At 38.4% G+C, this 26,918-nt stretch overlaps 2 protein-coding genes, 1 long non-coding RNA gene and 1 pseudogene across 5 annotated transcripts in view; 1 reads left to right on the top strand and 3 right to left on the bottom strand.

Moving 5' to 3' along the window:
- Positions 1–26,918, top strand: part of LOC310907637 (ectonucleotide pyrophosphatase/phosphodiesterase family member 1-like) — a gene marked incomplete at its 5' end in the record, with an annotated part of 520,596 nt that overhangs the window by 372,816 nt on the left and 120,862 nt on the right. The window lies entirely within an intron of this gene.
- Positions 10,898–11,628, bottom strand: LOC310907411 (trace amine-associated receptor 2-like; annotated as a pseudogene). The gene has a single exon. The product of its transcript is annotated as a trace amine-associated receptor 2-like (transcript).
- On the bottom strand, positions 14,137–15,423 carry TAAR1 (trace amine associated receptor 1; the record flags this gene model as incomplete). Its single annotated transcript, XM_083856052.1, has 1 exon — positions 14,137–15,423. One exon carries the CDS (start codon positions 15,421–15,423, stop codon positions 14,422–14,424), a length of 1,002 nt encoding a protein of 333 aa, XP_083712178.1. The 3' UTR covers positions 14,137–14,421.
- Positions 15,433–20,720, bottom strand: LOC310906633. The gene is made up of 3 exons (XR_014589457.1): positions 20,606–20,720; positions 16,691–16,818; positions 15,433–15,534 (listed from the first exon to the last, which is right to left on the bottom strand). It is a non-coding gene; the product is annotated as an uncharacterized lncRNA (long non-coding RNA).

Here is a 26,918-nt window from a genome sequence, read left to right as displayed (position 1 = left end):
AATGAGGTCATTATTAAGCAATCAATATTCATTATTTTACAGCTCATCATGATCTTTGTCCTCCTCTTCATTTTCAATTCATAATCACCTTAATTGCTTACTGGAACCATACAGAGTAAAAGAAAAAACACAAAGGGATCCTAACAGAATTTGTCTAGGAAAACCAGACAGACATCAAAGGTAAGGGGACACAGGGCAGAGCTATAAAAGTGAGGAAAATGTTGTTTAATGATATTTCCAAAATTCAATGTCAGAAAATCAGGAAATCTTGACCACTCCCAGAATACTTTTAACAGTATTTCCTCCTCACTTACCTGCTCTGCCATTGCTACTGTACACATCAGTACTCTGAGTTCTGCTTTTCTCTTTCTCCATCGTATCAGTCTGCGTTTAGCAAAAAAGGAGATCTAGCAACAATCACAGGATATTATGGCACAATTCTCACATAGTAGCATAGATGATGGTCACCCACCGAGGGACTAAAGCTCATCCACTTCCACAGAAGAAACCTATAAAAGCAAAGGGACTTAAAAAACAAACAAACAAACAAACAAACAACCCCCTAATTGACTGCATTAATGGCACTTACCCTCTGTAATCTGTTGAGGACTGGTAGAAAATATCTCAAAAACCAATTCGCAACTTTGTGGATGTTCCCTTTCTTTATAGCCTTGGCTGCAGTGAATTCAGAGCAAAAGGTGTCCATGTAAGTTAAAAAAAGGTGTCAGTGTTGTTAAGTTGCCCCTAGGACATGACCCAGTTTGAGACTTTCAGATTTCTGCATAGCTAAATGTCAAAACTTCTGTTATATGCCTTGTTTAAGCCTAATGCCCCAGAGAGAAGCATCTAGTGCCATTTTGAATGCCCAGATGTGTCTCACCTGGCTCTCAGCTACTGCGTAGCTATCTCAGGTTCCCTATTACACCTTAGGTGGCATTTGGCAAATGATTCATATTTTCTGAATAGCCACTGGCCACTACAGCTGGAACTTAAACAGCCATTCCAAGTGTAGCTGTAGCCATTCCAACAGGACTTAGACACTTACCAGAATTATAAATGTCTACTTATAAATTCAAGAGTCTTAATCTCAAAACTCATTCCACAGTCTAGGTCTTCCAGTGTGTACCACAGCTTTCCTGTGTATTTCTGTGGTAATTTGGTACCAGGACTTTTATAAGAATTCTATTCTGCCCTTCACTCTTCAGCCTGATCCTGTGGGTTTGGTAACCTTATTATAGAAAATCTGCAACTACATGCAGGTTTTTACCTTCTGCTGCAGCATGAATGGACAGATGAACAGTAAAACAGCTTTTGCTTCTGTTCCAAGAAGCAATGAATATTAACCTAGCAAAATGGGGGGACATCAGACACTGGGAAATGAAATAAGATTTAATTACACTCCAACTCCAAGCACAAGACTTCCTGTAAGTTGCAGTTTAAAACCACCATAATTTTATGATCACTCTCTATTCAGGAAATCCCAAAAATACCACATAAGCCCTCTTGTCTCCTCCCTGCAGATATTTGCTCTAATTTCTAAAGGTTTTGAATATCAATATTTTTTCTCTGGCTAGAGTCTTGACCTTATGGACAAAACAAAAAAGGATTTGAAATAAACAGATGTCAGAAGAGATTATATCATCTCAAAGTTGTAACTAATTTGTACTAGGAAAGGAAACTGTTCTTGACATTCAAAAAAATAATGATAAGATGAAACAGAGGGGGAAGAGTTTTACCATTTATCTCATTGCACACATTAAAATATGTAGCAGCAACAACAACCACTGCATTTCACTGATGACCTACAGAATACCTACTGTGCCATTCCTTTTTCTATTTCTTAGACAAGTAGCCCCTAATTCAATTGCCTGCTGAATGTTGTGAAAAACTTACCACTTTTCAACAGGCTGTCAGGCATCTGCTGGTCTCTTGCTGTTAGCTGCATATTTCCTACAGCTGTTGTTTTTTCTAGTGTTTGTTTTTTTCCCCTCTCATCTGATTATGGAAAAAGACATCAGTTCACAATTAGGAGAAGGGTCGAATAATGACAATTTACATCTTTCTAGTTTGGAACAAGAAGATATTTTTATCACATATTAACTTACAATGTTAAGAATGTTAACACAAAATTTAAAAAGGCCCATCATAATGTTCCTTCTCTTAACCCTTCCTTCTTCAGACAAGATTTCTGGGTACAGTCTCAAGCTGAACTTTTGTCTTATGTGCTAAGAAGCCCAGCAATCCATAGGAAAACCCCAAAAAAATAGGATAAGTGTGCTATCTGATATGGTTCAATCTGCAGTGAAGTCACGCATAGCCAACATCTTATTGAAACTGCTACACATAACCTCTAAGATCTAAATACCTTTAAGTAACCTCTGAATCTGAGTTCCTTAAAATAGAACAAGACAATTTCAGAGGATTATTGATTTTCTAAAAGGGCCATCATCTGTGCCCCTTTACTGTGAATTTTTTTCCTCACAGCTACCAAAAGAGCCATTCTGGGATCTTTAAATAGAATATAACAGTTTGAGAAGGCTAGAGGCTTACTAAAATGACCTACACAGAGCTAGAACACTCATATCCCAAATCTTCCATCACATGTATTACAGCCCATAGCGGTGGCTTTTGCTCTCCCTTAGTAGTGAGCAGTGACCACCTCTGAAGAAGCTGGTTGAGTGTTTTACCATTAATGCAGAGTGGTGGGAATATTTGTAGAGTAAATACTCTCTCAGTTCCTTTTAAGATCTGCTGGGTGCAGCACACCCCACCTCCCAGACCGGGGGTGTCTCCACAGGTTATGGTGTGTAATTTCTCTTCATATTTCTTACACAAATGTAAAGATTTGACCTTAAGCTCTCTAGCTGGAAAAGTCTAGTCTAAAGCACTTGCAACAAATTCCTCCACCTGCTGCATCCTATTTCTATGTAACTTTTGCTTTTATGTTTTCCTGCTTTTAGTTATATTGATCTGTTTCCTCTTTGTTCAACTGCTCATGTAGGACACACTTATATGATCAGTTTTAGAAGCAGTATCTCTATAATTTAACCATTGCAACTTAAAAGTTGTTAAAACCGTGTTAACTCCATGTTAAAAGCCATGTTGTTGTTAACACCATGTTAAAAGTGAATATGGAGAATATGTTAACTCCAGTTGTTAACTCCATGTTAAAAGCGAATACTGATAGAAAATATTCTTCTCTACCTATAGGATCTTCATCTGAATTAATCAGCTGAAGAATTAAAGAAGGATTAAAAAAAGGATAATTTAGTTCAGAAAGTCGATAAAAAAAAGAAATTCAGATATTTTGTCTTGTATCCTCGAAATTAATAACTCATATTTGTTTCAGTCTAGGATTGTTTTAATACAAAAGAAAACATTCTTTCTTTTAACTTATTGGTCTTATCCCTTGTCTCTTTTTTCATTTATGACAAATTTGAAGATACTAATCTCATAATAAAGTTAAAAATACCAATGGTTAATCATATTCAAAATATTCCATTTCATAATTTTTTTTATGTCCAAACTTTTTTCTGATTATTATCCCAAAGTGCAGTTTTTTAGTGGTTATTGATGAAGTACAGGAATTGCAAAATATTGACAGAAAACGTCAAAATATATATAGAAAGGAGTAGTTGAATGTGGCAGTCTTTGGGGCAATTGTTCCCTGCAGAAAGATTAATTAATAACAGGTTTTAAAAGTAATCCCTAACCTGCACAAGAGTTCTGCAGGTGCGACAATACAGCCCCTCTCCAGAGTTCCCAATTCCCTTTGCTTTCGTTCGCAGTGAGCAAAACACAAGTCAGCAGGGAACGATCTAACCAAAACAAGCAAGGTGTAAACGGGACTTGTTAATTCATATTTCAGAAGAAAAAAATAGAAACTTAGACTCTTTTAAGCTGATAGAAAAGGAAGGGAGAGGGGAAGGTAAGGTGGTGTGCTTCACTGCACTGGCAAAACAAAATAAATGAAGAATTAATAGGCTGATCTAAAAGCTACGAAGTAGTCCAGCCTGTTGAAAGCACCAAATGCCCTTCAGCTACCAGGATATGGCCCATGCAAAGCTGTCTTTTTACACTGAGCAATATTTTAGTGATAGAAAAAGGGCTGATGTGGCTGAATTGGCCTGGGCAAGGGGTAGGAGAGAACAAGGCTGGTTAAAGCAGAGCTCTCCATCCCCCATATTCTGCTGGTTCCAGGCACCTGCACAGCCCTGACCTGCAGCCAGACTGCTGGTCCCAGGCTCTGCAGATACCACTCATTCCCTGCAATTTCCACCAAAGGAAGCAGAAATGGCCAATGCAATTGCCTGCAATTCCTTCCTTGCTTGTCCAGTTGTGAATCTCCAGGATTAGAAATGATGTTCTGGTCCAGGGCTGCTCCATAGACTTCAAACAATTTTCAAACTCTGTAGAAACTCATTTTCTTCCTCCTGAGTGGACCATATTGCATTGCTGGTTGCACCGCTTGAATGAGATATTGATTTCTGCTAAATCATCACAGCAAGAAATAAAAAACACTATCACTATTATTATGGGCTTGTAAAAACAAACAAACAAACAAACAAACAAACAAACAAAAAAAAAAGCCCATAATATTAGAAAAGCCAAATGTACCAGATTGTCTTGCGTCACCAAATAGGGTCATTATTCTGTGCTCACACACTAAAACAGCTGCATAGCAGCACCCAGTGATCACTTTGGTGTCCTGTCTGTGGGAAAGGGGTGCAGTGTAGTAATCACTGGAGAGACAGAGCTGCAGCTTTGCCCATACAACCTTTGACAAATATAAGTTTTTTATCTATATTTCATTTATTCCCTTTTTGAAAATCTAACCTTTAGTTTCTCTGAGGGAATGTACCCACCTTCCTAAATGATAACTTATTTTCATAAGGAATGCAAGGTACCACATAGAAAGGCAGGCAGTTTTTCCAAAAGTAGATATCATACAATAAATCAGCCCACATTTAAAATATTTTGCAGCCACAGAATGAAAAATTACTTTTATAAAAGCAGGCTGAGATTGGTTTACCATATCTACAGTCCTGTGAGACAGTAAAGATGATGAGAATGTTTTCAGTTGGAGAAAGCTTTGGCTCCATTCTCATCCTCTAGCTCATTTGGAAATTTACTGTAAGATTGCTGTAACCAGGGCATTAATTTTCAGACAATGATATCTAAAAAACTATCTCCTGTGATTTAAGTACGAGTGCTTCCACTGACTTATGGACATAATGGTTCTTCAGTGTCTTGGCCATGTAACTTGTGACTTTGCTCTACACACAGCAGAAAATCTGGATAATGTATACTGTACATGTTTCAGTGTGCTGGGTCTTCTCCTAGAATCCAGCACAACATTTCTTAGGTTATTGTATTATCTTTCTGTATCTAAGTCCACTCATAGGTTACCTGTTACTATATGTAACAGTAAATGCAAATACTGAAAATCTAATGAAACCTATATAAATATTTGCAAAGTTTTCTGAAAGAAATTCCAGAAGTTGCTAATTAATTTAAAAAGAATGGGACAGGAAGGCAGTAGAGTACACTGAAAATAGCAGTCCAAGTATTGCAACTGCAATGACTATTTTCAAAGAGATTTTTAATCAAATGATAAAATATAAATTACAAACCTGTAGGCAGAGCTGAAATAATCCATCCAGAAGGTGTCATTGCACAAGTCCTTAGGTGCTGAGAAGTTAGCAAAAATATCAACTATTGGAGAAAGGTAGTCAAGATCAACAAAAAAACTAACCAATGAACCACCAACAACAGCAAAAAAGCCAAACTGAAACTATACAAACCAGCTAGTGTTTAACCCTGAGAAAACCAAGCTAAAGGTGAACAAGAATAAAACTGAAAAGCTGTTACTTCTTCCACAGGGATGGTGGCTTTGGTAATCTAAGGAAATGGGTGAAAGATAGTATAATTAGAATAAAGAGAGAGAAATCCAACAGGAAGGTGAGGTGCTACACACAACTTCATCACAAGGTGTGCAGGGTTTGTAGGAGGGAGCCCCAAGGTACTGGCATAATTTCATGGATCTGGCTGTGCTGATTCCCCAGGACCATAGCATGACACTGGGGAAATGTCAGTTTTGACCATGGAACAGACCAGAAACTTGTTGGGAGAGTGAATCTCTGGAGCTGATGGATGGAAGCACTCATAGACATATATCCCACCATTTTGGACAGGATGGTTCCACACCTGTACATGCACATAGCACAGGGGCAAAGCCCATGCTTTGCATTTCTAGGCCCTGAAATCTTAACAAAGTCAGACCAATACTACATCAGCTGTGAGATCAAGAGCCTGGATGAAGGAATGAGTTGGCAGCTTGAGGTATTCAACAGAGTGTTGCAACACAGTCAGTCCTGAGGAAAAAAAAAAAACAGATTAAAAAATTACTTACAAATTTAAGGAAAAGATCTGCTGGAGAAAGTTTTCTAGGGAAAAAGATGTCCTTTAGTACACAATCCCCTCTTTGAGTCTTTTTTCTTCATCCTGCATTTTGGTGGAAATGGGTAATTAAAAATAAAAGTAAAACCCTTCCTCCTTTCTTACAGGAAAAACTGGAATATTATTGGTTTATATACAGCTAAAAGGATTCATGGCTGTCTTTTCAGAAACTGCACATCCTTTCTAATGTCAGCATTTGCTGTAATGCTTCATCAGTGTTCTGTTGCTGCTGCAGCCATGAAGGCTGACACAACTGATCTGGAAGGAAGATAATTTGATTAGGTTCTGTAAACAGAAGAATAAATAAATTACTGTAATATATTACTGCTACAGCTATATATGCCCTTTTGTCAGGAATTTCTAGGAACATTTACTCTCATTTACCTAATTTTCACTAAAGCTGATTAAAATGTTGTAGGGGTTTTTTTTGTTAAAAAACACTGAAGCTGAAAAATGAATGCTATTAAGCACTAATTTACCTGAACTTATCTGACTTCTTTGGCATATTTTAGTTTTTAGTAGCAAAATTAATGCCTGTAAACCAAAATTGTTTTTTTAAATCTTGAAGAATAAATTCTGAAACTTTTAGCTAAATGCTAAATATGATTTAAGTGCTCTGCAGTATTAAGGTGTAAAATAAAAAACACAGAGCTTACAAAAGTAAACCAATCTATTTCTTGATGCTTTCAGATGGTGTTTTTGCAACTCAAGGACTTAACCTTTTTTTTTTTTTACCCCTGTCTTAATATAAGGTGTTGCTGACTCTTTTTATTAAAGTTGCTTTTCCTGTGGACTCCACAAGAGGGTAGGAAATCCTTCCTCAACCTTTAGGCTGTGGCAGAAAAGATTAAAAGAATAAAATAAGAGTTGAATTATTCTGACCACAAGCAGACACTGCAGAAATACCTGCAAATTCCTGAGCTGCAAATCATTTGAGGGTAAAAATATAGCACTTTTTTGAATTAAAAAAATCACTGTCTTTGAAGAGCACTCTGAATGTTGCTGTTTGAGGGAGGCTGAGTGCAGATTTCCTGGGTGGAATACTCTTAACCCCATCTGGCTGTCCTGCATGTTCAAATGGGAACATGTCAAATAGGTAAAGGACCATGGAAGTGCTCTCAGACTGAGGCCTTCTCCTGGATGTGGAAGCTTCAACTTCCTCCTGAAACCAGAATTGTCCTTCCTCTGAGGGCAATGTCAATTCTTGCTGGAATCAAGATCTCCTAACCCTTCTGGATAATTCCCTGAGGAATAAGAACACTGTCTGGACTTGATACAGCCCAGAATACATGCTAAAACTGTCCACTGCGTAGTGTGGAAAAATAGATTAGTGTATAATAATGTCTTTCAGGAAAAAACCTTCCCCCCAAAAGAACACCAAAACAAAACAGACACTTATGTTCTGTGTACCAACAGGTGTGGTTGGCAGAAAAATAAAATCCCCTTTATTCTGATGCACTAGGTTTTGTATCAAGCAGTGAGGTATTTTTTAGCATCAAGTTTAGCACCAGCATCAAGCTTAACAGCAGGGAGAACAGCACAGCATGCCACAAAATCACATGGGAGCCAAATTACACCCTCTGACAGATCTGCAAGAGCCCTTGGCCAGAAGAACTACTAAAGACCTACTGACAGGTTGCAAGTTGTTTAGCTAAACTAGCTAAATAGATATTCATTTAACATCCAAGGGCACACATTGAACACACAGAAAGACATAACACACTGAAACCTCGAAGACAGGTCACTATTGTTCCCTGAAGATGTGCTAAGACAAGAGCTGTCAGCGTAGGAGCTGTAGTGTACTGGGGTGACTCTAAATTATTTATGCTGTATGCTAATGAAGTAATTTAATCATTACTTAAATGTCTCCAATTGCATTGTGTGCCACCAGCTAGACATTTAGCACTTAGAAGAGCTTTCAGAAGTACCTAGATTTGTATTTAGAGACTTAGACACCTAACACTAATGTAGCACATTCTTGTGCAGCTAACAGAAGGGATTTAAAATCTGCAAAATAGTTGAGTACTGTGGAAAATACTTCTGGCAGCAAACATTGTGAAGACACTTAAAAAAATATCTGTAGTTGTCTCTGAGACTGTCACAGCAGCCCTCTTGTTAGAGGGTAGAAATGAGCTGAGACACAGACTTCTTGTTTATCACAGCATGAAATGGGTCCTTGTTTAATCCTCCTTAGAGCTTAACCATCCTGACTCCAAATATTCACTGACTCTGGCTGCAACATGCTCCTACTGTAGGATTCCCTTGCAGCCTCTGACTGCTGGTTATTTCCTGCTAAACTCTGACTGCATGTATTAGTTCGCAGACTCTGAATGCAGGCTTTTACCTGGCTAGACTGTGACTGCAGATTCCAACGACTGGCTCTCACTGCAGACCTATATTGACTTCACAGCAGATTCTCTCTCTCCAGGATCCTTCTTTTTCATGAGTCTCCTGTTTAAAAGCCTTCTCCATAATCCTCCTCTCACCAGCTAACCCCATCCCCTTATTTCACACTTATCTTTATTGGATACAGCTGTGATTCATTAGGGGCAAGGCTGTATTAGTCATTAACACAGCTATTACTTATCAGGGATGAGTTCACCTGTATTCCCTTCTACTGAGACCAGTGTTATATATATTTTTCTGTGATCCAGCACTTGACTCATGGTCTCACTGCTGGGAGGATATTAGGGACCATATATAATTTGCTAACTTTCAATAAAAACCCATAATGAATTAGTTTTAATACAAAGACAAATCTGGAATGCAAATTTCTCTAAAGAAGCCAGGTTGAGCTACATGCAGACAATAACTGGCACAGCTGGCTGCAACACCATCTCTACTACAGAGTTCACCTCTCCTTGCCATTGCTGACACACTACAGGCCCTAAGATATCACCCCCAAACACTGTGTGTTTCACATGGCTCAGCTCCAAAAGGAGAACCAGAAAGTTCCTGGTGACATCTCAGATGTCACCCTGGCCACTAAGGTGTTGTGTGAAAGGTGTTGCATGCAAAGGTTGCCCTCTGCTTTCCCAGAGAGCTGACCCCCAGGAATGCACTGCAGGAGGAAAACCAGATGAAGATGAGTTTAGAAAAACCTAGGGCAACAGCACAGGCTCTGAAAGTCAGGGCTGGGCTGTGTTGGAGATTGAGTTCTCCAGAACTGAGTCACTGCCTGCAATCAACCTGCTGCTCAGTTTTCTTGCTCTCCTTAAGCACTGCTCTGGCTGCCCTTGTGTTTAATCCAGGGGTGTCCCTAGACATGCATGGAGCAATGGTATGGGACACCATATTTTCCACCTTGCAGGTGCCCAAAGACTTTAGTGCATCCAGCTCTGCTCTGTTCCCTGGTCTGGCTGTTCAGCTAGTGACAACTGTGCACAAAAAATGCACTTGTGTCAACTTAAAGACCTCGGGGTTTATGTTTCTATTGGGAAACTGGAGAGCTTTACACAACAATTCAGACCAGTCTGTGACCTTCCAGATCCTTGCTGTCTTAAGTGTTTCAGGGTTGGCATGAAACTGGAATTCTTCAGATCCAAAATAGTACATGTTCACATTATCACAGATTCATTAAAAAGTTTTTAGCAAAAAAAACAAGCAGCCATCTTTAGCATGGCACATTACTGCAGATGTGATAAGCCAACAAGTGGATAAAGGTGGATGGCTTTTTGGTAGTCACTCTTTAATAAGGGTAGAGTATACACTGTATGGGCAGTTCAAAAATGTAAATCAGAAGTATAATTCACAATAAAAACACTGCAGTTCCTGCATTCAGTAAAGATAACTCAGTTAAGTTTATTTTAAACATGTAACTGATGTGAATGCTGACAGTGCCTCTTTCTGACTTCAGAGCAAGCTCAGCATGACAAGGAGCTAAATTAGAGGTTCCAGTTCAATGTGAAGGTGCAGTGAGCTGTCAGCAAGCATATTTTAAACATCTGGAGCCTGACATCTAAAGAAAAACCACACAAGAACAGACCTCAGTGCAAGCCATGTTCTGGTTCATGAGTACTCCTTCCTGAGTACGAAGCACCCGGAGAATAAGGGGTGAAATCCTGATTCTATTGTTTTCAGGGGAAAAGATCAACTTCAAACCAAAATTACACTCCTATTCTATTTGCTTGGGAATAGAAAGAGACTATACCTCTGCTAATGACCCCTTCACAAAAGGGTGAAAACTTCTTGCTATATGAGCCTGGGATACGTTCAGTTTAGGGTTATTAAGAGTGAACCCTAAGAAATACTAGCTGAATAAGTACAAGATGAGGTGAAATATTGATTTTATAGGCTGTATGTAAATAATTTCTGAAATTAAAAAGAATTCTACAGGACTGACTCATAAAATTCATATTGCACTCATACTGAAACACAAATATTCAGTAATCCACTTTTTCTTCTTCATTTCTAGAGCTACTCTCATTAGTAGAATCTATTACTGTGACTGATCTTCAGACAAAAAATTTATTTTACGAAAACATGGATTAAATATTTTTCCTTTTAAGATATATTTAAATGTTTTCCAAAACCAGGGATAGAAATATCCATATATTAATGGATTGCCGAGAAAATTTAGATATCCAAGACAGTTTAGAGAATCAAACACAGGTAAAGGAATGGAAAAATTTTAAAATGGGTCAATTAAGATTGCAAAAAGCCAAGGAAACCGACATATTAAGAAACCCAGCGTAACAACACTCCAAGGCTTAGTAGCTTTCCTGTCTTTTCTCTTAGAAAGGTCATGTTTCTTATTATTTTTTGACAGCCTGTATGCCTGGCTCAACTCTGAGGTCTGCCTTTGGGAGACTGTAAAATTTTTAACATAAATCCCTATCATAATGCAAGCAGGAGCAAATAAATTGACTGTAAATAAAAAAGCCCCACAGTTTGTTGAACACAATTGGGCACAAGCCCGAGCATTTAATCAGCATTTCATAGCCCTCAATTCCAGAAGCTTCTGAGGAAACCACACCAAAAGTAAAAGCAGTGGGCACTGACCTGCACACTGCACGCAGCCATGATTTGTTTTATGGCTGCAACAGTCATGGTGGATAAGATGAGGAAATTGGTTGGAGAATGCAGCTGCTTGAAATACAAGATGGAAATGATTATGGCCAGATTCCCGAAGACGGTGAGAATGAAGACCACTCTTATGAATAAATACATTACCCCTCGTGTTCCTGCTGACCAAAAGTTCTCAGGACAGGATCTGTTTCCAAACTCAGAGCAATCAGTCAAATCCTTTGAGATATTTGGAGAAAGAATAATCAATCCTTTATTAGACTTTTCTTTTGGAAGTGCTGTTCCCTCAGCAGATTTAATTATCACAAGTTTCCAAAATATTCCAAATCCTAACATGAGAATACAAGGTAAAGTAAGTCAAGAGCATGAACTCCATAACTAAATGAAATGCAGTAATTCTGAGGCAAATTTTCTCTTGGTTTAGATAGGGACCAACTACAAGCAATTATTCTTCTGAAATGGTACATGAAATTTAGTAACTGGAAGCTATTTTAAAATTAATTGCAAATAATATTTAAAACAAAGCAGTTGAAAATTGAAAGAGTTAAGTTGAAAAGTTATTACCTCTCAACTAAATTACATTATTATATATATTTTATTTTGTATCTAGAGCATTTAGTAAAATATGGTTCTTGTATTTTGCACACATCATAATAATAGTAAATTTAAAGTGATAGAAGAAAAAGATGCCTGGGGCTGCACGAGAGTTTGGGAGGGGGTATCTGATCCCAACTGACCAGAGAGATGCTCCACACCATATGATGTGCTCAGCAATAAAAACCTTAGGGGAAGAAGAAGGAACTGGGCTGTTGGGAGTAACAGTGTTTTGTGTTTTTCCCAAGTAACCATCACACATGGTAGAATTCTGCTTTCCTGGAAATGGCTGAAGTTCTGCTTTGCAGATGGGAAGTAGTGATGAATTCCTTAATTTGCTTTAGTTGCATGTATGGCCTTTGTTCTACCTATTAGATTGTCTTTATCTGTAATTTTTCTTACTTCAGGAGTGTGGCTCTGGTTTCTATGGGTTTATAAGAATTAGCTTTGCAGTAGGGACCAGCCACTGTCTGCAGGGACATGCTCTGCTTGAACTACAGTCTGTCCTGCAAGCAAGTTGGGACCCTACTCATTCACAAACTCCTCCTGCAACCAGAAAACAATGCCTGAGACATGCCACAACAAGTTATGAAAAGAAAATTGCCAACTGTAAACTCTGGTAGAGCTGGAATTGTCTGGAAACACAGTAATATTTCCAGATTTTCAGGGATATAGGGCTATAAGGAAAAAAAGGGAAAGAAACAACTTAATTGATTTCTTAAACGGGCTACATTAATATGTGCTGATCTTACTAAATACACTATAAAATGCCTTAGATAGGTACCATTTGTCATAGGTCTATCTATCTTCAATCTAAAATACAACTAGAGGAAAGGAAGTATCACATGGCAGCACTTCTGAAATTGTTACTTCAAGTGAGATCAAAGTGTCCAAGTGACTATGCATTTTATTTCAGAAAGTAACACTCAGGGTGAGAATATTAACTACAGCAGGGCCAGATTCACTAGAGATGAAGGAAGAAAAAATGACCCATTATTTATCAGAAAGAGTTTTTTTAAATTTTTATCTTGCTTTATTTTTGTGAGTTTAAGTATTAAAGTAGTAATATTTTCATTACCAAGGATCCACAGTAGAAGTGCTGATGTGGTGTACATTTCATTGTTCCTTTTTATGTAATTTTTAGGTGGGCAAACTTTACAAGATGGCAATGAAACAGTAAAATACACAATTTCAGATCCTGATGCTTTGCCCTGCTGAAATGTACCATCATCATTCAAATTTTAAGCTTTTCAGCAGAGAGTACTTCAATGCTCTACAAAGTACAGAAAACAAAGACAAGATACAGATATGATGCACTTTTACAAGGAACATGAATGGAGGACATACTTCTGAGTATAGCTCTTACTTTACTACAGAGTCATCAATTTCTCTCCATGGTCTCCTCTCAGATGCTGATCATTTCCTGCCCACACCCAGTACTGTTCCTTCATAATCCAGCTAAGTTCAACCACAGGATTTCTTCATAATTCTCTATATGCTTTCCTCGAAAGCTCTTGCAGCATTTCCATGAGACAAAAGAACAATATATGAGGCTAAAAAAAAAGCTCTCTAAGATGCAAAGTAGCAAATAATGTTTAACATCTAAACATTCATTAGATAGACATAATTTTCTGGCATTCTCAGGTGCAATGCAGGGGTTTTTTCAATTTCTTTTCACTTCATATTTTTTCTTGTCTTTAATCTTGTTAAACACGCTTTTGATCTCATTAAGCTGCAAAACTTTTAAGTGACAGACTCATAAGTGACAAGTACTAGTTGAAATCAAAACAGAAGGAACAGTGCAACCTTTCTCTGCCCCTCCTTCCCATTCACGGAGTGTGCTGGTATGGCTGGTTGCTGGCCTGCTTTGAGCTCTGCACACATATGGAAAGGGAGGGATAAAACTTAGAGAGCTTTGGGTTATTAGCCAAAGATACCAAGAAAACCAAAAGGAAAAGGTTTTTCTGCTCTTTCTGGAGGAGAACACAAATGAACAAAAACATTTTAATATAAACCCACTGTGTTCAAGAAATTAATCTGTTGTGTCAGAATATTTTAATTATGAAGATCAGGGATATAAACTGCTATATGTTTTTGAAATGGAAGTCTTGCTCTTTTGTGCATTGCAAATAACTATCCAAATATATGCAAAACACCACATACAAAACCCAGTCTGGAATGAAATAATAGGTAAAGGTAAAGCACAATGGTTGCTTATCTGCTTGAACTACATTTGGTAAATAGGCAGACAAATAGGTGTTTCCTTCCTTCACAGCTCTTACATCTGGGAGTTCAGCCTCCAGGCAAAAGTTCAAAGCTATGAATCCAACCATTTAAAGCACATTAGTTTGAAAACAAATGAGTCCTGGAAGAGTCCTGTTGAAAAACTTTTCCAAACAGAATAATCTTCAATGCCCTGCGAAACCACATATAAAAAAACGCATAAACAATTGGATTAAGTGTAGAATTGAAATAGCCGAACCAAACCAAAGCATCAATGAGAACAGGAGGTATCACATAATTCATAAATGGATTGGTAGCTGTAAAGAAGAAGAATGGAGTCCAGCAGATGAGAAACACTCCCATTATTATGCCTAAAGTCTTGGCAGCTTTCCTTTCTCTGCAGAATGAAATGTGGTGCTTCATTTCAAATTGCATCTTTTTTTTGCTCATTGCATCAATGGACCTTGCCTGCTTCTTGGCTACAGAGTATATTTTCCTATAGATGTACAACATAACAAATCCAGGGATGTAAAAAGACACTACGGAGGCCACAATACCTGAAGTTTCACTAAAAATGAGAAAGCATCCTCCTGCACAGTGGACATGATTATAAATCTTTTCTGCCCCTCTAAAGTTTAGGTCTAGAAAGATCATCCCAAAAGCAAAAGCAGCAGGGACCATCCAGCTTGCACACACCATGACCGTGATGACAAAAGTATTTATCTTTGATTTGTATCTTAGAGGGTCACACACAGCATAGTAACGGTCAATGGATATGAAGGAAAGATGGAAGATAGAAGCTGTGCTCAGCATCATGTCCATGCTCGAGTGGATCTTGCAGAAGAACTCTCCAAAATACCAGCAGTGCTCAACAGAGCGCACCATACTGCAAGGCATGACCAAGAATCCCAGCAGGAAGTCTACAGTAGCCATTGACAGTATCAGGAAATTTGTAGGGGTGTGGAGCTGCTTGAAATGTGATATGGAGATGATAACTGTCAGATTTCCAACCACTGTGGCCAGAATAACGCAAACCATGAAGATGTACATGGAAATACGGGTACTGTTTGACCAGCTGCTCCTTATGCAAGAGCCATTTACGGATTCACAGCACAATTGCATCCTTACTGGGGTCTCAAATCCACGTAGATATGCAGCACAGGTACTGTTTTTCCTAATTCTGAGGTACGTTTATGACTGATTTTCGATTTTCAATTTTCTAGGTGGGAAGAGCTGCAGGGAGGAAAATAAAAGGGCATTGTAAACACCTTCATCCAAAGCTTCATTTGTTTGGATGTGTAGAAAATTCACATTTCATTATTTATGAAGGATGAAAGTATTTTGTAATGACATTTAGCAGCATGACACTTTTATCCTATGATGTCCCTGGAAATAGGAATCTCCTTAGATGAGACAAACTGCATAATGAGGTGTCCTCACACCAGGACAGCAGCGACTCCAAGAGGCCTGCACGGGGCAGTGCCTTGTCAAATAGGCAGATTAGAAGCCCTTTTCAATATTTCCTGTTTCTGTTTTCAGTCCTAGTCTACTTCATCAATATTGGCTGGAGTCCTGTATCTCCACTTTGCTCTTGAAAATCAGTATTTTTAAATTCTAAAGCTCCTTCAACTTATTTTTGGATACTTAAGTCTAAAACCTACAAGTCCAAAACAGAAGGCTAAAGCTGAAGAGTTCATGCATGACCTCTCCTCCAGCCCTGTCCTGATAGTGATGACTGGACTGATCAAGTTTTACTGGGAAATCCTTGCAGGCTCTAGCTAGGAAATAGAGATACAAGGAAAAGATCTAAGAGAAGAAAAAACTTTTCTGCCCTTTTGCTGGCAAAATAAAATGGAAGAATCTGACTAATCAAAAACATTATCTGCTGTATAAGCAAATGGTTTTTTTTCCTGTTGAGCTCTAGTTTTTTTCAGTGCTAGTAGTTTAGCATTACAATGAGTATTGATTATATTAATCTGTTTTTTAGCTAAGACACAAACATGGAGAGAAACATTTTCACATAGAGAGAGATAAGGTGTTTACGTGTTTCCTAAAAAAAAACCCAAACCAACCCAAAAAACAAAACAAAACAAAACACCAAAAAACCCCCACCACAACCAGGGATTTTGTTTGTTTGTTTGTTTGTTTTTTAATAAAAGAAAGTGGAAACTCCAGCCAAATTATGGAGGAAACTGAGATCAGGTGTGTGGCTTTGCATTACACAGAAACTAACGAAATAAGAACACATGTGGCAAAGTGTTCAAGTGAGCTGAACTCTGAAGAAGTTTTCAAGAAGAAAGCAGAATGCTTACTTCAATAAATAGTTACAATGGTTAAAATGTAATAGAATGGAAATATGAAGAAGCACACTGTTAAAAACTTCTCTTACCTTTATCAGTTCATGTTGGGTAGAAGCCTTCTCTTGACACTCATTTGTTTTCTGTTGGTTGAGTGGCACTTTTTCCTTTTAAAGACCATCTCAAAAGGCAGCTGATCCTCTTCACCACCATTACAGTTCTGTATAACACAAATTTTGAGAGAATAGGCTTTTAATCCACAGCTGGAGGAGCCTCCAGAAACCCCCAGGTACTACTGACGGATGCTGGTGTGATGAACAGCATTCTGGGCTGTTTGACTCAGTAGCAGCTGCTGATGTGAACAGTAGTTCAAACTGTTTATTTTGTCACCCATGTAGAGAACAAAATCATGGCTGTAGCGCTCACACTTGTTTAATGGGCCTTATTATAGATAAATTGAACTGGTTTGAAGTATGTTTGCTTGTTGGATTAAATGTTATGGTCATATTGTGAGCAGCCCAGTATTATCTAAGCAAAGAACAAAAGACACCGTGTAGTCTGCCTCCTGTAAGCTTTTAAAATATAGCAAAATACATAAGTATAGGTTGGTTACAGAAGCATGTAAGATTTCCTTGAAAAGGTATAATGCAGACAGAGTGACACGTTGTGTATTTTCCAGCCTAGTTACGACTACTGAACAAACAGGTTTAATCACGCAGTTCACCAGTTAACAGCTATTTGCAAGACACAACTATTGAAAAAGTGTTTTAAGTAAACACCTATTATTGGCTGTACCAGAGTCACGGATGAGGAGTATCAATTTTTCATTCTGCAAAGGACCATGCAGCCTTTTAAAAGAGTGATATTGCTGAATGTAAAAGAGAGTTATTGTGATGACCATAGCTAAAGCCCAGCTAAGCTGGGTGCCTCAAGGGCATATGCAACAAGGTGGATTAAGATACTATCTCTTGCAAATTCTTCTGATGACCTGGGTTAGCTACTTTATTATGCTATGTGTACGAAAATTAAGATCGGTGCATACAACTCAGTTCTTTTATTTTTTTTTTAATTTTTTTTTTTGGAGGCTGCTCTCATAGACAGACTGGGGGTTTGCTCTAGAAGGCTCTCTTTGCTGTAGCAAGAGAGTTTGACAACCAAAAAAAGTGCAGAAACACTGATCAGGCTGAGAGAGAAACCACTGGAGAGTGTCAAGAGGATATGTTGAGGAGAGGAGTCAGTTATGATTTTACAGCGCTGAGGAAAAGTGAGAAAGACATGTTAGGTCCCAAATACTGGTCTGTGAAAGAGGCCTTCACCCATTCTGAGATGCTGTGTGCTTCCTCTGAACCAGGCACTTCTCTTTGAGGAGTGAAGGTTTAGGCCTTGGTAGTTACTATCTTGACACATATGCATTCTATAGGAAGATAGAATTTAGGGGAACAAACCCATGGTTCATTACTCTGTACAACTCATTGTTATCAAGAAGTCTGGCAGCCAGCTCATTATGGGCACTCAGTCCAAGGCCATCCCTGCATGCACACAGTGCATTCCCCCCACACTCCTTGCTCTCTCCTTTGAGTAACACAGGGCCAAAACTCAAGGACATTTTCTGTAATGGCAGCTGTGCTACAAGTGTTTGTTCCAGAGGCAGGTCCCTGGCATCAACCTGCAAACCTCTGGGGGATCCCCTGGGGCTGGGGAGCCTTGCCCTGCCCTGCTGCAGAGGGGCAGGCAGCAGCCAGCCAGGGAGGGTGGGTTTTGCTTTGCCTCCTCTTGTGCCCAGCTGTGCATCTGGTTAGAGAGAGCTTTCCCTCCATCTCCTGGCTGGCAATAAAATTGTACTGCAAGACCCACACACATCAGGAAGGAGTGAATCGCAGATCCAGGGGGAGCTGTGAGCATGGGAATGGTGGTATTTAATGGTGTGTTGGCTGAAATTAAAACAGGAAGTTATGTTTTATCAAGATAATTAAGTAATTAAGCAGGCCAAATTATCAAATAATTTAGAGTGAGAGGAACACTGTGGAAATAAAGCCTTCACTCTGTTGGTCCAGATGCTTCAAACAGGCATTTTCTTGTGCCTTAACACTGATGTGGATCATGAAAATATTCTCAGACTTGCTACTTAAAATACCAAAGAGAAACATGTCAAAATCTGGTTTTGTGAGAAATCAAAGCACTTACAAATTGTCAGTGTTTTGCAGTCTTTTGAATCTGTAGTATATTAAAGCAACTATACATCAAAATTCAAAGTAAAAACTTTTCTACAAAATTGTTACTGTGGGTTTTTTTTTCTAAAGAAATTATATTTCTGTAATAAGTACTTTTCAGAGTTTTGGAAAACCAAGAAAGAGAGATGTCACAATGTCTAGAATACTGTGGGTCATCTACTCTCCTTGTTTGTTTGTCTTTAATGCATAAAGTAATAAAAATGGAAAACAGCACAGAAGGGAATGGAAATAGCACTTTTTTCAGACATCAAAACTATTTGAAAAATGTGTTGAAAAGTTATCATGTCCTTCTTGTACAAAACTATGGAAGGGACACTGGAAATGGGAAAGAACAGAAAAGGCCTTGAAAATGAGAATTGTCACTATGAAAAAAATATCCGGAAAGCACTGATTTCTACTGTGATTCATTTAGCTTGCATTTCTGTGGGCACTGTTTGGTCATCAGCAGAAAACTTCTCATTTTCACATAGTTCATTTTAAAAACAGTTTCTCTGTTAGAGAAATTATGGATTTTTAAATACTGGAGGCTGTAAGGTTACCCTATGGCTGAATAGGAGTTTTGAAGGTGAATAATTCCACTTTTTATGCAGTTCTCAGAAAAAAAAAGAAAATAATAAAGGGCACAATATTAAAAAAATAAAAACAACTTCCTAGGTTTCCATTAATATGCTTGAAATCTTGGGGGAAATGCCCAAATTCCCAATAACTTATTAGTACAAAATAATTATTTTTTTATAGGTGTTAAACAAGAAGATCTGGCAACTACTAATCTGAATACTACTTCTGCAAACCCAGTGCTATTTCTCTGAAGACAGTCTGAAATTAGCCGAGATTTATACCAGAGGGATTTGGAGAATAGATGAGATGATTGAGCTTTAGACCTTTTCCCATGGTTTCTATTTCTAGTTTTCAGTGGAAAACATCACTTTTCCTTGCCAAATAATGCCAGCTGTTTATACAGAGTAATGCAATGTTTGTGCTTTTTCTGTAAGTATAGTGCTTAGGATAAGAACTGTAAATCCAAACTCCAATATAAATGCAAATCTCCGAAATACACAGAGGAGTAAGAGATTCCAAGAAAATAATAGCAAAGCAAAACACATCCATCCAAAGCCAAGAATCTATCTCTGCACAGGGTGAAGGATTGTACGTATTTGGTAGTCTCAGTAAGTAATGCCATAACATGGTCCATTGCCCTCATTCTCCAGCAAAAGCTTCTCTGAGGGCTCCTGAGTGCAGGAGCAGCCCCTTGCCTCTCACTCCAGCAGGGCAAGTAAATCCTTGTGGCTACTCCACAGAGCAGAGGCACAGCAGGGCAGGTCCCTTGTGCCTTGGCAGTGCTTCTCTGCACCTATCAATCCAACAGAAACGAACTGCAGCTACTGACTGTAGCTGCTTTGTTGATATTTGCTGGCCTCTGAACACCACCTCCAAAAAGAAGGCAAACACAGAGGAGGAAGGCACTGAACAGGGATAAGATACGATGCCGTTCTGCATCCTTATGGCCCTCTAATAACTTCACAGAAAGGAAAGAACCTTACTCTGAATTCATAGCTGTGTGTGAAAAGAGCTTTGCCCTCTAGCCATGCTTCTCTTTCAGCCATTGGGAATGAATGCCTTTCAAAATCACATTTTAAATCATACTTACTGCTCTTGGTGCTATTGCTGTTCACTACAGAAAGACCTGTGCAGAATAACCACTATCTTCTGTGCTAACCATAGGGCATTCATCTTTGAAAGAAAATTATACCCCAGACCAGCATATTAGCAGCTCACCATACTCCGGACTGTATAACTCAGGGATGATACGGCACAGGAGTCACTTCCTCATCACCAGCCAGCGCAGGCTGCCGACACAGCGAGGTACTGACTCATCCCACACCAATTCTCCTAACTAAGTGGCTGCATGCTCGGTCTGACTGGTTCACAGCCTGCTGGGAAAATCTCATCAACGGGATGACGTAAATCCTAAATATCCAGAAAAGATAAACATGTAATAAATCTATTCTGACACAAGGCATTAACATATGCAAAGATGAATCAATTTGAAGGAAGCTAAAGCCAGGCTTCTTTCATGAAAAGAAGCATGCAGAGTGAAGGAAATGTTTATTATGGTCAAGGAACCAATGGAGCTAAAAGCACTGAACTGTTTTTAAGGTTGCCCAATATTTCACTTCCTCCTTTCAGTTTTTGTAATGTTGACAAACTTTAACACTTTCAGTTGTCTTTAAAAATTTGATTTGCTTATTCCAGACTGGATATTTTCCAAAATTCTAAACACAATACTTTGACAGTGTCCGACAACAAGACTGATTAAAATATATTGTTTCTTTCTAATGAAAAATTTTGCTGTTTATTTATATGCTCAGGTGTTTATATGATATGCTTTATAGCAGGGATTTAAGAGCTGGTACTTTTCCTATTTATATACTTTTACCATACCAGAAATATACCTGCAGCTCATTGACAGCATCCCTCATCTTCAAACAGTAGTTTTAGTATTGCTGTGGAACCCAAGAAGGAGATCCTTCCAGGAAAAAAAGATAACCTCAGAGAAAAAAACTGACCCACTTTGGGTCAGTTTGTGTGTCTCGGTGGGGTGCATTGGTGGAGAGCCAGGCATTTCAGCTCCTGCTCCCCAGAGGTTTCTCTGAGACTGTAGCAGGACCTGTGGGGTTCAGGCTGCAACTTCTCCCCTGGGTATTTGGGGTTGGGATAAGCTTGGGACTTAGGAAAGCATGGCACTGGCAAGGTGGCACAAAGGACATAAGACTGAACAAGAAGGACAACTCATGGTGAAATGAAAGTCTTGAAATGTCACATTCTGGTCTGGAAGCGTGACTACTCTGCTAGAAGCCACTGGTAGCTAAAATTGCTAATAAAGACTTATATGTCAATAAATTATATCATCTAGTTTGTCTTCTCATGATCTCTGGTCCTTTCACAAATGCTGGATTTGACTACAGTAGATACATGCTATTTTCCAAGAAATATTGAATCTGACTGTTTCTAGTAGTCCATTTGCAAGCCCAACAAGCTGCAGATGCCAGTGCTAATGCACTGTGGGCCATTTTTAAGGGGACAACCTGTGGGGTTTTTATCTTCTTTTCTTCTGTTTGAGCTGGGATTAAAAGCTTGAGGGATGCAGTTTGTGTTTAGACTCAGATGTTTATTAATTTTTATCTACAGTATAGTGTCACAAGTTGTGAGTTCCAGCTAACAAGGTGAAAAATGGCTCCATCTCTATCTCTTTCCAAGGTCTTTTAAGCACAAACTGTCCAATTATGAAAGAATACTTAAATTATTTTTACTTTTAACCCACAATACAGATTTTTCTACCCAATTACAAGATTCTACTCAAACCCATGAAGAAGAAGGTGAAAAAGAAGAACTTAGCCTACGCCTTAAAACCTTCATCTTGCTTTATATATATTCCTATATATTAAACCTTAAATTCTAAGTTTTCCACCCTGTGATATTACACACTTCTATTTAACTACACACCCATAATCCCAGTGCTATCAGTCAATTTTGGAAGCCTGTTCCACAGCCTCAAATGTAGTGTTTTCTTGAGGGTCAGTGCCTGTTAGCACAGAAAGTCTAAAATTCTCACCTTCCAGGGTTCCAACAGCAACCTGCCAGGGCCATCTTTTGCTTCTGCAGTCATTTCTTGCTGCAGGAAGCAGTGATGCTGTGCATGAACATCGGGGGTGTCATGACACTGCAGCAACAGCAGCACAACTAGTGCAGAAATCAGCAATGCCAGAGGCTGTACCCTTTCTTGCTGATCCTCTGCTCAGGAAGACATGCCTGGGCAATCCATTTTTTTCACCAGAAAAGCTTTATTTATCTTGTCAGTAGGTGCCGTATATCAATTGAATATCGGGTCACTGAAGACGAGGTAAGGGTGCACTGAAGTTGACTTGAACCTGGTTTATGACTTGTTATTTAGTTCTCAGTGACTAGCTAGCTCCTGCCAATCCCCATGACACTGAGAGGGAATGGATGGCAACAGGAGGTTCAGCTGTTTAAATGTTCCTCTACCAGCTTGCATGACTTTCTGTTCATGCAGGTGAGGACTGGTGAAGAGAAGGCATCTCTCTTCTCCTCCCTCCCTTTTTTACCCCTGTAGTCCATTTTGGTCTTATCTGCAATTGTTATCGATTCTACCTTTCACTTGCAAATGTTTGTAAGTCATCAAGATCTAATGATGAGCCTTGGAAAATCAGGGAGGAATACAGGTCACATCCTTAGTGACAGAAGGGAAAGCAATCTATAAGAAAAGGCTCAGCAGAAAACAACAGGCATTGCAAGACTCTCTGGGCAAAATACAGGAGTGGTTACATTAAGTGTTACACAACCCTCAAGTACAAGAGGTTTCTGGTTTTGCTTAGTCTAATGCTGAATTTGGAAGAATTCCTGCAAACAGAGGTTAATGTTAACATGAATAAACAACTAAAAGCTCTAGTGTAACATTAGTCTCATAAATTCTTCAACAAAATAAAATTTCACGCCTGTTGCTAGGTAATGATGATTGATTCAGCTTAAGCATTCATATATACACAATCCTCATACATACAGCCATCTGATACTCTTAAGGTACAGCTAATTGACACTTGTTATGAAAAGACCACACATATTTTTTACTCACACCTGCCAAAAGCTTTCTATCTTTCAGCCTAGCTACCACAAAGAACCTCATTATCTATTAATGGCCACATTTTCACAGTTTGCTCTTCCCTCCTGTATCTCAATGTCAGATATATTTGATTTCTTCTTAGGCAAGAATAATTCTCCTTTTTAAAAAAATCATTCCCATGAATAAATTACAATGTGTTTTCACCATTTGTTTCTGGTAGCTATTGCAGCCAACTTGGCATAAGAACATCTCTGAGATAATTGGACAAGGCAATCACTTAGCAAGGAGATGAGAGGAAAATAAACGTTTGTACTTTTTTGTGATCAATTTTTTGTACACTTTGTCAGCTGAGTGACAAACTAAGGATGGGAGCTATATCAGTCTCTATCTCTGCACTCTTCAGGGCAGAGTTGGTGACTTCCAACCACAACTAAACCCAGTCAACTTGTGTGAGACCCTCTATTCAGAGGGAACTGGAAAAAACTACAGATTATAACTGAGTTCAAAGCTAAATGTAGAATAGCTCTGTTTCTAAGATGCACAATCAGTAGATACAAACTGATGTAACCACCACTGATTTTAGTGGTGGTTAGTACAGCAAATTCTCTGCCCTCATTTGATTTTATTAGACCTCAATAAAAAAGAGCATTAAGTCAAGATTTCTGGCTCCTAGTGGAGATAAAATGAAAGGAAGGGAGAACTTTGGGTATCATATAGCAGCACTTAGCCAGCACAGGAATAAATGCTATATGGAAAACTTAGAAAGGTCTCTAAAAAGTACGGGAGAGTGTAGCCTAAAGAGTCTGTAAGTAAAATGGCGATGGCATAGGCCTAGAGTTCACTGTGTTTTCTTTGCTCAGCTTAATGGAAACTGTCTGCCAGTATTATATTTTGTCTAAGAATTTCATAAATGTTGCAGAATAAGGTTTAGATTTTTCCAAACTCATCTATAAGTTTGACAAGAAGGTCTTGCCTGAACTGTCCCTCCCTGCCCCCGTCCCTCCCCCCCAAAAAAAGAATTTTCTTTACAGAGGCCTAAAACTAGAACTGAATAGACCTTTTTCAGTGTACAAAAATCAATCTCAGATGGATGGAAAACACATCAAGGTGAATCGCAGAATAGAAAAATAATCATTTTATAAAAAACTGACCTTAATGTTTCCACATATTTGACTTTGATAAGTTCAAGTGTGTCTCATGCTCCTAAATGTCATTTAGAAGTAAATGTTCAAAATTGCTCTTACAGAAGTCATCACTTGCTCTTAAAGACTATCTCAAAGGTATTCAAATTAATATTTTTAATGCTATAATGTTTTGCAGTACATAAGCTGGATGACAAACTGTATGCAAATATTCATTCTCCCTTTTTTCTGAAAGGGGATTTCCTAAAGATTGACTACATGTTTGACACTAAAATCTATCCCTGCTTTGTATACTCCTTGCTAATCTTGCATCCTGACACTATCACAGCCCCCAGACTATGAGTTCATCAGTTAACTTTAACATTAGAAGCAGGAAATGAAGATGGATAGACAAAGTTAAATCATGCAGCTACAATACATTTCCCATATTGTATATATTTGTAGTATGAATTCTCTGCTGCCATGAGAATATCTAAACAGAAAATGTATTATTTCCCTTGAAACTTAATAGTAATGAGTGACTACAATAAACATTTTAATACTTTCACAGCTGCTAATTTATTTTTTTTCCAGACTGAAAGAGAAAATAACATAGTGTTGTCAGTATGTGAAGTTTCTGTTTCACCAATCAGCTGTGTCTGATTCACAGACAGACAACACTTAGTAATGCTGTCATGCTCATCTGTGGCTTCAGTTGGAGATGGTGTTTGTCTATAGTGTTAAAAGGTTAATTTTTTGAAGGTGTACTATAATTACTTCTCTTTTGGGGCTCCATGACATCTCAAGATCCATCACAAACTGCAGAGAAACATTCCTGGATTAGCTGTGATAAACCTTGCGATAACTGCTGCTCTCTTTATTGACCCACGCAAGTTATTTCTCTTTTTCAACTTTGTTGCCCTGATGGTGGACAGTGGCATTGTAAACACTGTCTGGATTAAGTGGGGTTATAATTCAATTGTTGGTTAATTAGAAAATCTGCAGTTCAAATTCAGGTCATTGTCATTCTGTCTGTCACTCACTATACCTGCAGGAATGGTGTGCCATACTGTCACTAATTCACCAATGATAACATGATTTGTTCATAAACATTTAGCTTTGAATTACTTGGTCAAAAAGTTGCACAACCTCTGATTGCACCTCAATGTACCATATCATTTAATACATAACTTGGGGTCATGATGACTTAACTATATGTATGTGCAAGGACATGGCTGAAGTGTCCTTCTCTCTTTAAAACTCCAGATTATTAAGATTTCATTTCTCTATTTTTTTCCCAAGGCCTCCTTACTTTAATTCAATATGTAAAATAAAGCACATTAGATTTTACTCAAAGTTTCCCCAAAATTGTTACCAGTTTTGCTTAAGTTAGTTGCAAGGTTTGGATGATATGTGTTTAAATGGAGTATTTTTCTACCTTCATCTGAAGTCCTGCATCAATAAAATCTATTATGAACTTGTTTTTCTTTCTGTGTGGTTAGAAACACTGTGGACAGGTGGGTCTTGTTTGCTTTGGCCAGCATCAAGGTGTAAGGAAGAAATATTGATATATGAAGAGCATGCTTTTCCTGCTCAGAGAGGGATGGGTCTCATTAAGATACCATCTGTAGTAACCTTTGGGGTGGGGTCATTGACGTGAATTACTTACAAATTAATTTGACTTTTCTCCTCTGGCACATTTATCCCAGAGTCAGTAAATACTGCTGCTGTTAAATGCCATTTGTTGCATTGGGCATTCATTACCTCTCTGCTTCTCTATTTTGAATGTTTCTGTAATTTGCATCATTTGAAATTTCCTTTTATTAAAATAGCTCACATTTCCTTAAACTGAACTTTGTCACTTGTCAGTGACTTGTCACCACTAGTCACTGAGGTGAAGATCTTTTTAGATTTTGCAACCCTTTCAGGGAATTCTCACTCAAAAGCAGAGTTCATGGTTCTTGTGTATTGAATGATGGAGCTATTCTGAGGCTGCTGCAACAGTCCATGCATCTTCATCCTCTGCTTGTCCAAATTCTTGCTTTGTCATTGGAAATGGGAAATGGCTTAATAAACTCCTCAGCAGTTCATTGTATGGCATCCTTGGAACCCTCTCAGGGAGAGGAAGGTTGGGCAGCACATCTCAAAAACTGCAGGTCAGCTGTTCTTCAAATTTGCTTTTAGTGTAATTTTCAAAGAAATCTGGACTTCTGCACTGTTAATTGATGAGAGTCCTTTCCTGATATCCTATATTTAACTAGCAATATTAATTGTAGCCTGTGTCCAGCTCTGCATGTAGCTGAGAAGTACCCAGAGCTTCAGAACTGCC

The sequence above is a fragment of the Zosterops lateralis genome (genome assembly GCF_965231275.1).
Source record: "Zosterops lateralis genome assembly, chromosome: 3".
Taxonomy (NCBI): Eukaryota; Metazoa; Chordata; class Aves; order Passeriformes; family Zosteropidae; genus Zosterops; species Zosterops lateralis.
Note: the sequence above shows the minus strand (reverse complement) of the source record. Positions and strands in the feature narration are given on the sequence as shown.